This window comes from Struthio camelus, chromosome 5 (genome assembly GCF_040807025.1).
Source record: "Struthio camelus isolate bStrCam1 chromosome 5, bStrCam1.hap1, whole genome shotgun sequence".
Classification (NCBI taxonomy): Eukaryota; Metazoa; Chordata; class Aves; order Struthioniformes; family Struthionidae; genus Struthio; species Struthio camelus.
Genome location: NC_090946.1, coordinates 48,686,634 through 48,702,957, shown reverse-complemented (window position 1 = coordinate 48,702,957; position 16,324 = coordinate 48,686,634). Strand labels below are relative to the sequence as shown.

The following is a 16,324-nucleotide window of genomic DNA, read 5'->3' as shown; positions in this document are numbered from 1 at the left end:
GGGTTGCCCCTGCGGGGCCGGCAGGTCCCCCGCCCGCCCGCCCGCCCCCTGCTACGAGGGCTCGGCCTCCCGGTGCCCCGGCGCGACGCGGGCTGCAGGCTCGGGGTGAGCCCGGGCAGCCGCAGAGCGGGGCAGAGCGCGGCTCTCTCCCTTTTGCGCGGGCGAAGGGGTCAGTCCGCAAGCACACGCGGCCCTCGCCAGCTTCTGCCTCGCTCCGAGCCGCCCCTCGGCTCCCGTCGGGGCTGGCCGGCGCTTGGCGGCCGCTTTGCCAGCGGCGGGCACGGGTCGCGGGGCCGCGGAGCGGCGCGGAGGGCTCCGCCGCGGCACCGCCGCCTGCAGCCGCCGCGGGCGCCAGGCTGCGCGCAGCTCCGCCGCCTTCCCTGCCCGTCGCGGGGCACCCGCGGAGCCCGCAGCCTCCGCGAGAGACGCCGTGACAGGAGAGGGAAAAACCCAGCCTAGGTGTCCCGCCTCTTGTGGGGCCAAAAAAGTCTCTCACTGATAAAGAGCTGTGAGCACGGACGCGGATCGGCAGCCGCGTGCTTTAATTCCCCTCCTTGCCCTGTTGCCGAAGCTGCGTAACTCCGGGCACGTTGGCAGAAGGCAAGTCTCAGAAACGCCAAGTTACACCAGCGAGGCCCAGCAAGCTCGCTGCCTCCCTCCCGGCCAGAGCAGCTCGGGTAAGGGGCTACCAGCGCCGGCTCTGCTTGGGAAAGCTCTCGGCCGCTCTGCTCTCGGGGCAGGCAAGCGCCCCAGCGCCCAGACGGCTTTCCGCGCAGCTAGCGGCCCGGTGCAGCATGAATGGAAGGGGGACGGGCAGTGGGGTGGGGGGAGGGTGGAAGATATTTAACTCTTCTTAAATGTCATACTTTAATGGGGATGGAAAATGTGAATTTTCTGTGCATTCCAGGAACAATTCCTTGGGGGGGGGGCGGTGGGGGGGGAGTGACCTTTAGCACCGACTCGCTTAAGAGAGGAAAGTAGCAGAGTGTTTATCTGGATGACTGAAAGCTTTCCCTGGTGGAAGTTTATGGAAGTGTTAAAGGGGGCGGATAACACGGGCTTTGGAGGCGCTTGTCCAATGATCTGGAGGGGCTTGGAGTGCAGATCTCAGCTGGCAGACATTTAAATGGGAGACAACTCGGCGCTGCGGCAATTTGTAGGCAGGATCCGAGACTCCCTCTCTATGGACTCCCGGGCAGCTGCGGGCTCCCACGCCACCCGCTCCGCCGAGTGACCCGCCGGGCAGAGCTCCGGGCCCCGCCGAGGAGCCGCCGCCGCCGCCGCCGCCGCCGCGCCGGGCCCCGCCGAGGAGCCGCCGCCGAGCAGGTGAGCCGGGCCGGGTGCCGCGGCGCGGACCGCCGCAGCGGGCACTCACGGCGGGGGCGCGACCAGGGCCAGCAGCGACCGAGTACGGCCAGGCTCTGTGGGAGGAAAAATTTTTAATCCTTTTCTCCCACCTTCGGGGAGGGGGGATGGGAGGAGTCTTTCATCGGTGCCGAGCAAAACCCCCGGGCGCCTGGATGTAGCGGAGAATGACACCCGTCCCGCCTGTCAGATGCCGTGGGGCAGACACCACGGTATTTCCGCCGCAGGACTGGGGATTAGGGCGCTATTACATCCCTCTCCCTAGACAAACACAGGGATTACAAAAGCCCAGTTAGCTCTGCCTCTCATCTCCGCCTACAGCATCATTCCCGACAAATTGGATTCGGCGCCCGGCCGGCACATGGCAAAATCCCAGCCCGACCTCTGCGCGCAGCGGGGCGGGGGCAGGTCCCCAGGTGCCGGCGGCGCCGCTGCCCGGCCCGTCCCGTCCCGTCCCGTCCCGCCGAGCCGGCCGCCGCTCAGGCCCGTCCCGCCTCTGATCCTGCTCCTTCGGGGAGGGCACCGGCGTGCGGCCGAGCACCTGGGGGGCCACCGAGGGCCGGGAGCCGCACCGCCCGGGAAAGCTGGGCAGAGCGGAGGGCCGGTCCCGGCTGCGCGCCCGCGGCCAGCGCCGCCGCGCGTCCTCAGGCGCCGTCGGGGGAGGCACGGCGGCTCTGGTGCCGCGCTCAGCTCCTCTCTGCCTTTCCCTCCGTCGTCTCCCCCTCTCCTGCCCTCCCACCTGACCCGGACCCCGCAGGGGTTTTGTTGCCCTGACGGCTCCCTGCCTCTTTCTGCCGCTGCTCCCGTAGCGCGCTCTTTCCAGTGCAGCCTTGCCCGAGGGGGCCGCCTCCCCCCCCCCCCCCGCCGGGGCGGCAGCCTCCTCTGGCCTTCCCCCGGCCTGCCAGGCCCAACCGCGGGGCTCCGCGGAGCCCGGCTCGGGCTCGCCTGCGCGGCAGGACGGGGCGGCCGCAGAGGAGGCTCGGCCCGGCCCGGCCCGGCCCGGCCCGACCGCGCTGCTCTCGGCGGCGCGACCTAGCGCTGGACTGTTCCCCCCGGGGGAGGTTTCTTCCCCCGCCTCCACCGTTTGAATATAGTGCCCTGGAGCGAGTCCCGGGAGCTGGGAAGTCACCTCCACAGAGCTCGCCCTGCGTCGGGTGAGCCCGGCGGCAGCAGCCTCCTGGGGAGGCGACCCCGGCCGCTATCTGCCGCCCGCCTCGAGGAGTGTCCGTGTGCGCGCCCGCGGGGCGGCCGGGCCGGGCCGGGCCGGGCCGGCGGCCTCGCAGCCCCCGACGGTGCCCGCAGCACGGCTGTGCGCAACGCACCGGGACTGTGACAGCCCCGTCTTGCTGCGGCGGGGCCGTCCCGTCCGGTCCCGTGCGGGGCCGGGGCGGCTGGGAAGGGGCGCGGGCCACCCGAAGCGCCCCTTGGTGCTGTGCTGCGCGGCCACAGTCCCCTCTTCTTAGCCCCAACGTCCCTCCCTGGCCGTCAGCAGCGTTTGCCGCCTCGCTCCTGGTTTCCTGTTTTCAGTTCCTCTCGCTGAAGTGATCACAAGAGAACCCTGTTTTGCTCATCAGCACCGGCATGTGCAAGGCACGGGAAAACCTCTTTTTTGCATAACGCCGACATTCCCGAAACATCGGTGTGCATTTGGCTAGTGCTGTCTACTAAAATGGTACTGGGTTTAGTTACACGTTTGGTGAGACGTATGGAGACCTTTGGATCTAGTGCCAGTAAACCCTGAGCCATAGCTTGCTTTGAACTACGTGTGATGATTTGTAAGCAAGGGAACTGCTGCGTTCTCCTCCCGCTCCCCACTGTGTTGAAAAAGCTTGAGAAATAACGAAGGAGCATGCAGTTGTTGAGACGCTATAAAGGGCGCCAGTGCCCGCATCTTTCTGCTCCTCTTTAAGATTCAGTCCCAAGCAGTGTTAGGGCATTTATTTTTCTCACTGCATTGTCCCTCAAAGACTTTCTGAAGACTCTGAAGACTCTCTCTTTCAGCGCGCATCGCTGTTCACAGTAGCAAACCTATTTTGGTGTTTTTACAGATCTGTGAGCAAAGCTCTCTGGAGGGAGTTTCGAGAGCGAATCTGTGTAACTCCATGGGCATCTTCAGGGGAATTTGCGTTTGGGTTTGGCCCCAACCATGCCCACCATGTTGTTCGACTTCTCCTTAATCCTGTAGGATGTCCTACAGAGCGATACTTTCTTAAAGGTGGAATTTTTCAAGTTCTCGGTTTTCTCTTTTTTTTCCCCTGTATTGCTGCTTGTGTTCATTACACTTCTCAGAAAAGCCATTTCCATGACTCTCAAAAAGGAATTATCTGAAATGTTAATGTACCAAAGTCTACCAAATAGAGATGTTAGTTTTGCTAACTTGATTTTGGAAAACGTTATGGTTCTCTAGGAACTGCCATTGCCATGCCTTTTTGTGTATTTAAAAATACAGATCTATGGTCTGTAAAAACATTGCATGAGAATATTTCTGTAATTCATATATAATAAACCAGGCATAGACTTATTCTGATCCTTTGGGACATAAACCACTGCAGTTTTCTCAATAGTGGAAGTGTTATGTTTTGCCTTCTTGGCTGGTATTTGAAGCCACCAAGTACATCTATTTTATTAGGTCTTCTGCAGATAATTTTTCATGTTTTCTGTGAAGCCCATGCCTCCATGACTTATCATAATATTTTCCTAATAAATATGGTTCACAGATGAAATTGTGAGCCTACTGAAGTCTGTGAGAATTGTGCGGTATATTTCAACAGAACCAGGATTCCATCCAACATTATTAAACAAGTTGCTCTGTGCGAAAAAATTTTGATAATAACTTTATGAATCTACCTTGGAACTCATAGGGAAATGCTGTTTATAAATTGACATTTGGATATTCCTAATTTACAGGAGAAAATGTCTAAATTAAAAATTTACAACTTAATTGTATTAAGTAATAAAACAGAAAGGGATTATACTTCTATATGAACTGATACTAGTATTAATCCACAAAATTCCTCATCTGCCTTGCATGATTAGATCCCAGACTCTAGATAATCTGCAAATTAGGTGATATAAACGTCAGGGCCCAATTCTGCTCCTGTCTGAAGTCAAAAATAAAACTGATGATGATGAAAAGCAGAACTCTAAACTCAGCAGTGAAGTACAGAAAGAATAGATTTTTGAAGTACTTTGTTACTCTTTAGAAAAATAAATATTAATGATACTGGATCTCTCCGTGGATTTGCAGGAAAATAACTAGGAATTTAACTTGGCATCTTGTTTGTGGTCATCAGTCCATTCAAAGGATTCTCAAATCAGCATTCTGATTTTGCCAATGCTTCTGCAACAGCCAGTATCATCCAATTTGCTCCTGAAAATCTTGCAGAAATTTCAAATCCAATATTTTAAAGCCTGATTCTACACAGCTCCTACCCAAGCTCCACTGCTACTACATTTTCCAGGGTAATGGATGTGAAAAGGAGAAGAACATTTACTTAAGAAGGGTTTTCTTTTTGATAAAACTTTGAGTATGATAACACTGATTTAGTTACTTTATCTTGTACTGTCCCTTCTTCTAATTTTTTACAGTAATAAAAAATATGTTAGGGAACCCTTTCTCAAACACTAATTCATAGGAGGATGAATCATTCTAGTCCATAATGTAGCCAGAGATGTAGTCTTCTCTCATAAGCAAATACCCTGCTTTGGGACTAGAGATGGTGCAGAATCCGGGCATTGCCTTTTGGCTGCTTTCCTTACTGACGCATACCACCTCCTTTTTCTTTGCCATTTGGCTTTTAAAAAAATTATATTAGTTTTTTAAGAAGTGTTTAATAAATTACTAACAAAGAGGTATCAAAGCTCAAGCTCCACTCGAGCTCCTATCAGGCTCTTGAAGTTAGCAAAGTCTCTTATGTGGGTCTACATTTAAACTACAGTATAGTCCCAAATGATTGGATTACTTTTATTCTTAGACATACTTTTTGGACCTGACCATAACAAACATTTTTGCTAAGTTGCTAATTTTCGTGTGAATCGCAATCTCTTTTCTGTGCATGCAGTATAGTTTCCACCTTTAAGGTTGCAAACCAACTCGGTGAAAAATTTTCTTTCTTCTCCCAGTTTAGGATTATATTTAAACACATGCTTACATTTCCTTAAAGTTAAACACATGCTTAATAAAGATGTTTGAATGTGGGAGACAGATCTTGCAATTGTAAACATTACCATCAAATGTTCCCCAAATTCCCGTCCCAAAGTACACTTCATTTTCAGAGGACTAGACCTTAAATGACTATGTAACCAACTGCACATTTATGAAACAAAAAGGTGGAGCAACATAACCCATTTTAGAAATAAAAGTGGTTCAGGAATATGTGCATTGGCAAAACATCAACTGTATTATGGAACACTAAACAAATACCTGAAATTTCCTGGCACTGCTTAGAAACTAGCATTTTATTTTCTGTTGCATGCAATGACTTTTTTCTTATTTTTTTTAAGGCTCTGGCACTATGTCTAGTAAATTAATATTAAAATCAAAATACAGTTTGGGGAGAAATGGGAACAGCTCTGGAAGGAGTCATTCTCATCTCTCGAGGAAGTTAGCGCTGTTTTATAACTGCTCTTTAAAAATTATTTTAAAGACAAAACCTGGAAAATAAAAAGAAACATGTTTAAATAAAATTGAGATTGTAACAGGAACAGAAAAAAGACAGCAAATGTGAAGTCCAAGCTCACCCCTGAAGTTATGCTATGTTAGTCTTCAATTAGAATTCCCAACATTTATTTTTCTTTCTATGTCAGAGCTGTAAGGTTATTAAAATTGCATGTTCTGTGCAACATTTCATTTAGATATTAAAAGCAGCCCTTCTGTGTTTTCTGTTGGAGCCAGTAATAGTGTCATTCTTACCCCCCTTTCTTCACGCCTGAAGCTTCTTCTAAACGTAGCACACATGTACATAAACTGAAATGAATAAAACAAATGCATATATTTATCATGCATGTTATAAATTCTAGGTACACTAACAACCCATAGACAAACACTTACAAAACTATATCCACAAGCAAGTCCCTAAATATGATGGAGACCTCCTGTAACACTTTTCCACCCTTATAGGTCCTTTCCCAGCCTCTTCAGTGCGAAGGGCTTTTTGAACAGCATAATACAAATTTTATTTTGATTTGGTGACTGGAAAGACCTAATAACTGAGAAATTAATATATGTCTTTTACAGTGGTAATACTCACCCTGAGCCTCTCCTGAGTCACTACATTGCCCCTGCAGAGCTGACATCTGACTGCTTTTCTGCCCAGTTACGTTACCTTAGGCAGAGCAGGTAAAATAGTACAGGAAAGTGCCCTTGGTTTCATATATGTTTGCTGGATAGTAACGTAAGCAGGACTCTTCAGAAACTATTTTGCCCTTTATTGGCAGAACTAGTCAAATAAGGGATACAACTACAACACTCTAAGCAAGTAGAAGAAACCAACTTCTCCTTTTTTCTTCCCAGTTCTTCCTTTTTTAAAGTATATGCCTCTTTGCTTGCAAGAAACCATAAAATAGAACTACAAGGAGCCCTTTCTGGTGACTTCTTTGAAGCCTTCCCCCCCACCCCATCCCAGGAGGATCCTGAGTCTCCCCGCACCCCGAGCTGTCTTGCTGGCTGCCACATCCCTCATTTTCTGAAACACCATGGAGAGCGTGCTGCTTCTGAAAGGTGTAACAACTGATGACTTTCCTCCTGTTTTGTTGTTCTTGAGCTAACTGAGCAGCCAAAAGAGCTCAGAGCTTTGGGAACTACCAGAAATGGTGGAAAATAACTGGGCCGCCAAGAACAAGGAAGGGGAGAAAGGCTCTTCCTCCACTAGTTAATTCGGTTTGGGGCAAGAGTGCAGTTTTGAACAGCCCAATTGTCTCCACTTACAGCACTTGAAGTGGTTTTGTGTGCACAAACTGCATTTTTGTGTGATGCAACCCTTCATGACTTAATGTCATGCATGAAACTCTGCTGTCCTCATATGGCCTCTCAATAACATGCTGTATATCATGACAAACTCAGAGATCTCAAAACTTCTTAACACTGTTCTACTGCATCTGTGTAACTATCTATCAAGAATTCAGAGTAATGTGTGAGAAGGTGTAATTCGAAAGTAAAGACCCATCTCTTTTAGCTTATACCTATATAATCTTTTATGTTAGTTGCCTGTCTTGTTACACATCTCTTGCTTACCTCAGGCTTCATTACACTTAGACTCAGCAGACCAATACAGTGCAGTAAGACAGAGCTTGGGATGCTGTAATTCAAACAGCAGGTGGATACAGCATGCACATCATATGTTGTATGTATATTATGCAAGAAGCTGTACAAAACTTCTGAGTCTGACTTAGGAACATATAACTGGAACAGATCTCCTGAGTAAAAGAGTTTAGTCCTCTGGTACTGCAGATAACCAGTTCATAGAAATCCTTATGTAATATAAATGATATATAAATTTTATATATATATTTATGATATATATATGTCATGGTATATAATATAGCTCTTCTTCCACCAGCGTAAATTAGGAGCAACATCCATAATGTCAGTAAGGTACAGGAAGGGAATGGGAGTTCTTAAACAGGGTAATATACATGGAGAAAGGAGCTGGAAATACATGCATGCTACACAAAACTAAAATCCATTTGGACTTGCTTTAACCTCTGACTTTGAATCACCGTATATGAAAGCTTTAACTACCTGTTAATTCTGAAATAGCTTTCCACCTGGCTTATTTTGTATATATGTATACACACACACACACACACACACACACACACACACACACATTTCTTTTATAGAACTGAAGATTTGCTACATACTTGACTTCTGATGATGTCTGAAATCCACAACTGTGCTTTATTTTCTCAACCTCCTCTATATAGGATGGTCCGCCCACTGTATGCCATCGGTGCTGTGTTTCTTCTGGTGGGATTTCTGTTACCGACAGCAGAAGGGAGAAAGAGGAATCGTGGATCTCAAGGTGCTATCCCACCTCCTGACAAAGATCAGCCCAATGATTCAGAGCAAACGCAGACACAGCAGCAGCCAGGCTCTAGGCATCGAGAGCGAGGGAAAGGCACTTCAATGCCTGCCGAAGAGGTGCTGGAGTCTAGTCAGGAGGCACTGCACATCACTGAGCGCAAATACCTAAAACGGGATTGGTGTAAAACTCAACCCCTCAAACAAACTATCCATGAAGAAGGCTGCAACAGTCGTACCATTATCAACCGGTTCTGCTACGGCCAGTGCAATTCCTTTTACATCCCAAGGCATGTCCGTAAAGAGGAAGGCTCTTTCCAGTCTTGTTCCTTCTGCAAGCCCAAGAAATTTACCACCATGACTGTTACACTTAATTGCCCTGAGCTTCAGCCCCCTAGAAAGAAGAAAAGAATCACCCGAGTTAAGGAATGCCGGTGTATATCTATCGACTTGGACTAATCTGAGGAAAATATTATCCTGATTGCACTCTGACTGTATGCAATCCTTGCCAGTGTGAAAGTGAGCGGCATAAACTAGCATACCCTCCGGGCTGGACACAACGGAAAGCAACCTAGTGAATTACCTGAAAAAAAAAACAAGAAAAAAAATGGACATAAGGGAAGGACATGCATGTGTGTGTTTGTGTGCAAGAAAGAAAAGGGATGTGTATAAGCCAAACAGATGAATGTTCACTATGGCAAAATTATTTTTAACAGGGGTATGAAATATTAAAATCTATTTACCCACAGCCTCAACATCACAATAATTAGGCTTTCTAGTGCACGTCCACATTTTTGCCACTTACTGGGAAAGTGGAGCTGTGGCTTTTGCTAATGTTCACCTGCCATGCTATTTGCTTTTAGCGTATTAAGAGAAACGTCACAGTGCGTGGACAATAAGTTGGAAAGCATGAATCTACTCTTAAATATAAAGTAGGCTAAAAGCAGTTAAGCCATAGCAAACCATCACAGAGAATAACAACTGTGTAGGGAGTTTCTAACATACTTCTTTAAAAAATAACTGTAATCCAAAAGCCATGTTGGCAGAACAACGGGGGGAAGCAGGAGTGTGAAAAAAATCGGTATAGGTGGACAGCTAACAGAATTACAGCAAGTTAGGAAAAAAAGGGTCAAAGTAAGTAGATGGGGGAATATAAAAGAGAGGAAAAAGAAAGATACATAAATAGCAAGACGCAGAAAGAGATATTGTCTTCTGTTTACGTTTTGCTTTAATTTATAGACCTATTCATATATTACATAAATTAAAGAGAAACTATATACAAGACTATAAATGTATTTCTGAATTCTAATGGCTAAGTTGATCAAAACCCTTTCTTCTGCCACTAGATCCATTTGGTGTCTTGTATTTCAGATATCAGTTATTCTTCATATTTACATATATATGTATATGCAGTATCTTTTATTCATTGGTATCTATACATACATACGGTGAGTATGCATACTCCACTGTGTGTATCTGAACTCGCTTCTTCTCTTTTTCACACACATAAACAAAAACATACATACCACAGCGCAGAAATCTTGCTAACCAAGATCAAGTACAAAATGGCAGTAATTTAGCACATAAAGAGCAAAGCAGAAATTAAAACAAGCATCATGTGACTGCCAATGCAATAACCACACAAGAGACAAAAGACACGACATTCATGACTAGTAAACATTGCATTGTTATTGTTATTTTAGCTCCGCCACAGGCATGCAGTTTGTTGAAAAAGAGATGCAGAGCTTTGCCAGCAATAATTCTCTTTTTACATCTTTTACCACAGACTTGCATTTAAACAGGATTTGGACTAAGTAAAGAGAATTTCCTAAAAATTAAGGGCTAACTGCCCCTCTCATTTCAGGGGGAAAAACATGAAAGGGGACACATGACTTCCAGCAGCTCCATGTGCCTCACCTGTGAGAGTACCCTGGGTTCTCGGGCCTTCAGGATTAGGTGGTGGAGCTAGATCAGAAGTGTGGGTTTCGACAAGAGCACAGAAGGGCCTGCAAAAGAAGTTGTTTTATCTAGGTGGCCTCTAGGCTGGCTGTCCTGAGAGGCAGCCCTGCCCCGGGGCTGCAGCACTTCCCTTTTCCTAGGGGTTTGGTGGGAGCGAGCCATTGCCTCGCTGGCTGTGTCTCGCGATGCGCAAACTGCTCACCCTTTCCCAGGCGCTGGCTTTTGAAGGAGCTGCCCACCTCCCGGCCGAGACCCATGCCTAGGGGACCCTAACAGCAAATTCTGTTCCAGTTTTGCACCTAAGCAAATGCATACTGCTATGCCGACTGTCTCAGGTAGAGTTAGTATTGGGCCTTAAAGCAACCCCTACTGATATGAGTGAAATGAGAAGAAGGTCCAAGTTAGTTGTATGATGGGTCTTCTATAGCCCAGGACTTAGTTTACCATTCAGCCACAATATTCTTTTGTATCTACTATCAGTGCCACTGCTCTTTCTCACACCAAATGCCTCTCTCAGCCACAGGCTGATTATCTTGACAGTATTTCTGTCCATTGAACTGTGAGAAAGAAATTTCTGCTTTTGTTAGCATGTCCAAAGGGAAAAATATACAGTGGCATGTCACAGATGCATAAAATGTGCAGTCATTATATTAAAGCCACAGCTGTTACACAATGTATTGTGCAATTATTGGCCATCTCCTACATCTCTGCAATTAATATATTTTTACTGTAAAATATACTGCTGTAAGGACTGCATCTGTAAGATTAAGAGATTGCAACTCATTGTTTCATATTATTAAAATGCATTGCATCTGGTGTACTCTCATTCAGTAGGTTTGACACATTTATTCATGGATTTTAAAATCCAGTTTTAAAATCTGGAATTATGGGAGGTAGATTTCCACTGTGTGGAATGTGAATAGTTAAACAGAAAGATATGGATATTTAATGTTATTATTAATACAAATCCTTTTTCACTGATAATTTACAGGGGTTGTTTTCCTTTAAATTACTTTTTTGAGTTGGTTTGGAGCTGCAAGGGCCGATGTCGATCTTTGTTGAAAGTTATATACTAGCTAATGGTTCTGCAATAAATAGGCAAACCTTAAGAATGAAATTTTATCTTCATTTGAAGTTGATAGCAGAACTATTGTCTTTTAACAGTGATAGGATTTCATCCTAGGCTACTATGTCCCTAAACTCTTAGACGTTAAGCAAAGCTTTAGACATTACTAGCTCTTTGATTTAACATTAAGTTAGCATTCTAAAGGAAAATGGATAAAAATTTTACAAATCTTTATGTTCCAAAACAGCCTATGCATAGATCACAAAGGAATTCCCCTTGAGGCACGTCCCCCCCCCCAATAAATATGTAAATTTTATACAAAGAACTTTTATGAATTGCTAGTTATTGCCTGAGAGTAAGAAAGTTCTGCTAACTTACAATTATACAAGATATTAAATATCAGCCACAACATGTATTTAAATATCTGCTTTATTCTAAAAACAATGGACTATATAACCTAAGGCTGCAGTATTTTCATGCTTGGTCTCACAAAGCAAAACTTGGTTTAAAATGAAGTTTTAATTATTTTGTAACTGAATAGAATTGGAGTTTTTTCTTCCCAGCATTTTGTACGTCATTTTAACTACTAGTAACAAATAAATAAAAAATTCTCTAGCCCATGTCTATTGTTTTTTTTTATTATTATTTCTTCCTTAAGTTTCTAGCTCTTTCTGGATCTGTTGTACTTTACTCTGACTTCTGTGGTTTCGTCTAGTTATAAAAGGACTTACATTATGACAGTGAGACACAGAGACAAGCAATGGCACCATCATTCACCACGGCTACCTCAATAAGGTTTTTAAATGAGATCTACCACTTCCCCCTTACCCTTCCACAATTTACAGAAGGAAAATCTCAATCTTTACTCACAGTTTTCCCCTTGCAAACCATACAGTGACAGTTCCAAATATAAATCAAACTTGAACTGTTGTAGAATTAAAGTTGGATTTAATGAGCCTGCCTTATACCTTACCTCAGTTTTCTGCCTGTTTATCAGTTTCACGTCCACCTTTAAAAAAGTATCGGGAACTCTTTTGCAACACAACACTTTCGAAGCTGTAAATAGGGACCGAGAGGATGAAAAATAATGATAAAGAGTACAGAAAGGTTTGTCATTACCTTTTAACTTCTCCATCCCTGCTGACAGCACTTGAGGAAGGCTGGCATTGAGGAAAGACTGCAACCACAGAGAATGGATTACTTTGCACTTTCCACTCAGCAGGTAGGAGATGGGCAATAGCAGTACAGATTATATCATTTCACCTGCCACTCTTGTTAGATGCGTGAGGGAATCAATCAGTCAGTCCAGATCCCTGTGCCAACCTACTGTCTTCAGTAATGGTGCCATTTTCTGCCCTTGGGATGAAAGTTTCTCTGACAGGGACCACCATCTCACTCAGCTGGACTGAGAATAGTCTTTCATTTCACATAGGCCTCTGAACAGACATATAACACTAACAATTTTCAGAGATATACCTTTCAGTTCAAAGGAATAACAAGGACATAGTTAGATATACACTCTTATGAGTGACCAGCAGGAAGTGTCTTCCTGGAGCACCCACAGATAACCGAAGAAAAGATTCAGATGTCCAGTTTTCAGTTCTGAAAAGCAGGCTGGTGATAAGAGCCTGTGTGTTTTTCTTCACGCTAAGCCCTTGTGAAACACAAAGCTGACCAGTCCACTGTTTGCTTGTGGTTTTTTAGGTCTAGCTTTGTCTAAAAGCTTCTAAAGCTTGTTGTTGCTGTTGTTGTTGCTTTTTGTTTAATTTTTCATTCACGTCTAGCTTTTCTGTGCTTCTAAAATTTTATGAATCGTTATTTCTAAAAGGCAATTGATTTGTTCTGGTCTGAGACATGGGTACCATTGGACACAATACATTTCCATGAAAAGATACGCATATATATCTTTATCTGAAGATTTAAAACAAAGAGAAAAACAGAGAAAAACCTCTCGGACTTATCTTTCTACTACTTTCTAGTACTACGGTGGTATTATTTTTATGCTAATAAACTAGGACAGTCAATTTACTTTTGGCCTACAAAGCAACTTTGAATTGAAGATGCATCCACTGTGAAGTCCCACGTGCTTTGTAGATGGTGACACTGAACAAAAGAAGACCAGAGAGAGACAATCCACACATCTTAGTAAGTTTTCAGGAAAACAGAAATAAGACTCTTTCCTTCCTTCCTTCCTCCCTGTAACCGAGGCTAGATTTCTGCCTGGTGATTTCTGTGATTGTGTGCTCTGATATCCATGTGCTGTGCAGTTGATTGGCACACACGTAAGACTAAGGCTTCAAGAGCATGTCAGATTTGCTGAGCATGTGCAAGACATCTGAGCAACACATGCGCACAGTAGGTATGGCGTGTTCTGGATGGGTCAGTGGAACAGGCAGCATCGTGGCTCCACTCCAGCTGCCTGTCAGCAGCATTGCCTGTCTAGGAAAATTTGCAAAACTGGTGCAGTAATTTAACCTTGTAATTTACTTTTTCCTGTGCAAAGAAGGAAGCACTGGAGAGTGGTACCTTTGGGGACTGAGGTTTCTTTGTGCTGTGCCGTAGATAAGCTTGAACCTAGAGCTATTCGTTCCAAAAGATTTCCTGAAAAAGAAACATCAAGTCATTGCTAGAAGGATGAGACTAGTATGAACATTTGCTTAGCCAGTGTTCCACTTACACACAGTTTTCTTCTCTTTTAAAAGAATATAGCTCTTATTCCCTTCAAATGGTTCAAACGTGCTTCATTAATTACTGAAATACAACGGTCACTTAATAGCAGCAATACAGGTTCCAAAATTATTTCTGAGTAATTCTGCTTATCTGAATAGTTGCACTAATCAAAGGATTTTAAAGGAAAACGCAGGGAGTGTAAAAATTAATGTATATTAGGATTTAGTCAAAACACTGGAGATATCACTGCTACAGGTTTTCAATAAAGACCAGATCTTGGCTTTAAGGTATCAAAAAGATTAATCATAATAAGATGCAGACACCTTGCTCTATTTTTTATTTATCAGCTGAGACATCAACCAGAAATACACAGCAATATACACACATCACAACCAATCCCAGTAGTGCAGATTTTTGATGCTACCTTGTAATGCAGTTTCATAAAAACATCTGAAGCTTGTCTGCGCTGGCTGCCTGGGAATGTAGCTGATGCCTTTAAGGTGCCCCTTGACAATGTGTGGGTTCTGGCTGCCTGAATTCCTCTCTTAGCTTTTATGGGTGTGGGGGGAGGAGTGTAGAAATTTTAACTGTCACTTGCTCACTCTCCTATTTTCTAAAAATATTGGAAATAAAATTCATAATCTACTTCTTTTAAGTGACTGTGGAGCAAGATGTGAGGATCAACTTATATATTGACATAAAAGAAGAGTTCTTGGGATCACATTAAAAAAATAAACTTCTAAGTTGCAATATGCAATAACTTCTCCTTGCTGTGATACAGATGTAAGTCACATAGCTTGCGGATGAATCAAGTAAAGAAGTTAGACTGACTCCCAATAAAAGATCTGCAAATAAAATGTGAAATGGCCCTGTTTGCATTTCTTTTTCAAAGAATGCCTTATGGAAACAGCTATATTCCAATTCATATTACAAGAGATCAAAAGAACAAAGGTTAAATTAATATCTCCAACTCTAGAACAATTGAGATCTATATCTAATCCTTCTGCCTAGTAATATCAATATGGATTCCAGCAAGAAAGCAATTGGAAAGAATTAATATCAGTTACAGCTCATCTGGGACACCAACACTAAAATTCATTAATCATAATTTTATAGTTACTGCATGGCATCACTACAGAGCACTGTTAAGATTTTTTGATTTCCTTAATGATGAATTTGCAGACTTTAATATTTTTTATTTTATGTTAAACTTTACTGAATTAAATTACTGATAGGTATTCTCAGTCTTAGCTTTGCTTAGTGTATTCTTCAATTCAGGGAACAAAATAGTGTATTATACAGATATAAAATACTTTTGATATTTAGCTCTCTAAACAAAGGTATCAAAACCAAGGAATGCATTAAGTATATTTTAAAATGTACATTTGCAAAGTTTTTACGTAAAAGTATAGACCAGTGTGCTTTTTAACAAAGCACTTTTACGAGTGATTATTCTAACATAAAGTCAACAATGAAAATAATCACCACAAAGACATAAATACTTTATTTTTCAAGGAGGAAGACTGGGTTGTGTGTATTCAGTAAAGTTGATTCCTAGACAATTATACTTCATGTCAAAGATGAAGGCTAGCTGAACCTCTCTTCTTAGGATTTGGAGGACCTTGAATGTCCCTCAGGGAACAGACGTTCATGAGGAACTTACATTTCCATTTTTGTCATTAATTTGTTTCAACTCCAAATGGATGAAGATGTTAGCTTTTGGGAAAGAAAACTATGTGTACAATGGAAAGAACTTACTGAATAGATCTAAATCCTATGGTAGGTAATTTGATCTAATTTTTGCAGAAAGGCAAATGCCAGATGTTTGCTCCACTTTGATCTTAATAACACTTTAGGCTGCAGACAATAAGATTGGTTTAAAATTTATTGTCTCTTTGATTTCTCCATTCTAATGCTTTTTAAATTCTTTACACAAGACAGATCTATATATAGGCAACTGGGGTGGCATCAGAAGCGTTATATACTTAAGACATTCATGAAAAACTCAGTGTGGAACGCTGCCTTTTTGTGTATCAAAACAAAGCCAGATTTTATGCAAGCAATATTCAGTTTTCTTTTTATTATAATTTTTTTTTTTAATTTTGCATATGAAGTTCTGACTGTTGCATCTGTGACACAGTTCCTCATACAGCTTTTATCTTTCAATAACCTTATTAAAAGTCAAGACAATATATTAAATCAACATTAAGCAGCAGGAGTTGAAAGAAAAGTTAATCCATTTC

General features: G+C 43.7%; 1 protein-coding gene across 1 annotated transcript; it reads left to right on the top strand.

Moving 5' to 3' along the window:
• Positions 1-1,088: 1,088 nt before the first annotated feature.
• GREM1 (gremlin 1, DAN family BMP antagonist) lies at positions 1,089-8,993 on the top strand. Its single transcript, XM_068946299.1, has 2 exons — positions 1,089-1,326; positions 8,290-8,993. Exon 2 carries the CDS (start codon positions 8,291-8,293, stop codon positions 8,843-8,845), a length of 555 nt encoding a protein of 184 aa, XP_068802400.1. The 5' UTR covers positions 1,089-1,326; position 8,290; the 3' UTR covers positions 8,846-8,993.
• Positions 8,994-16,324: the final 7,331 nt, after the last annotated feature.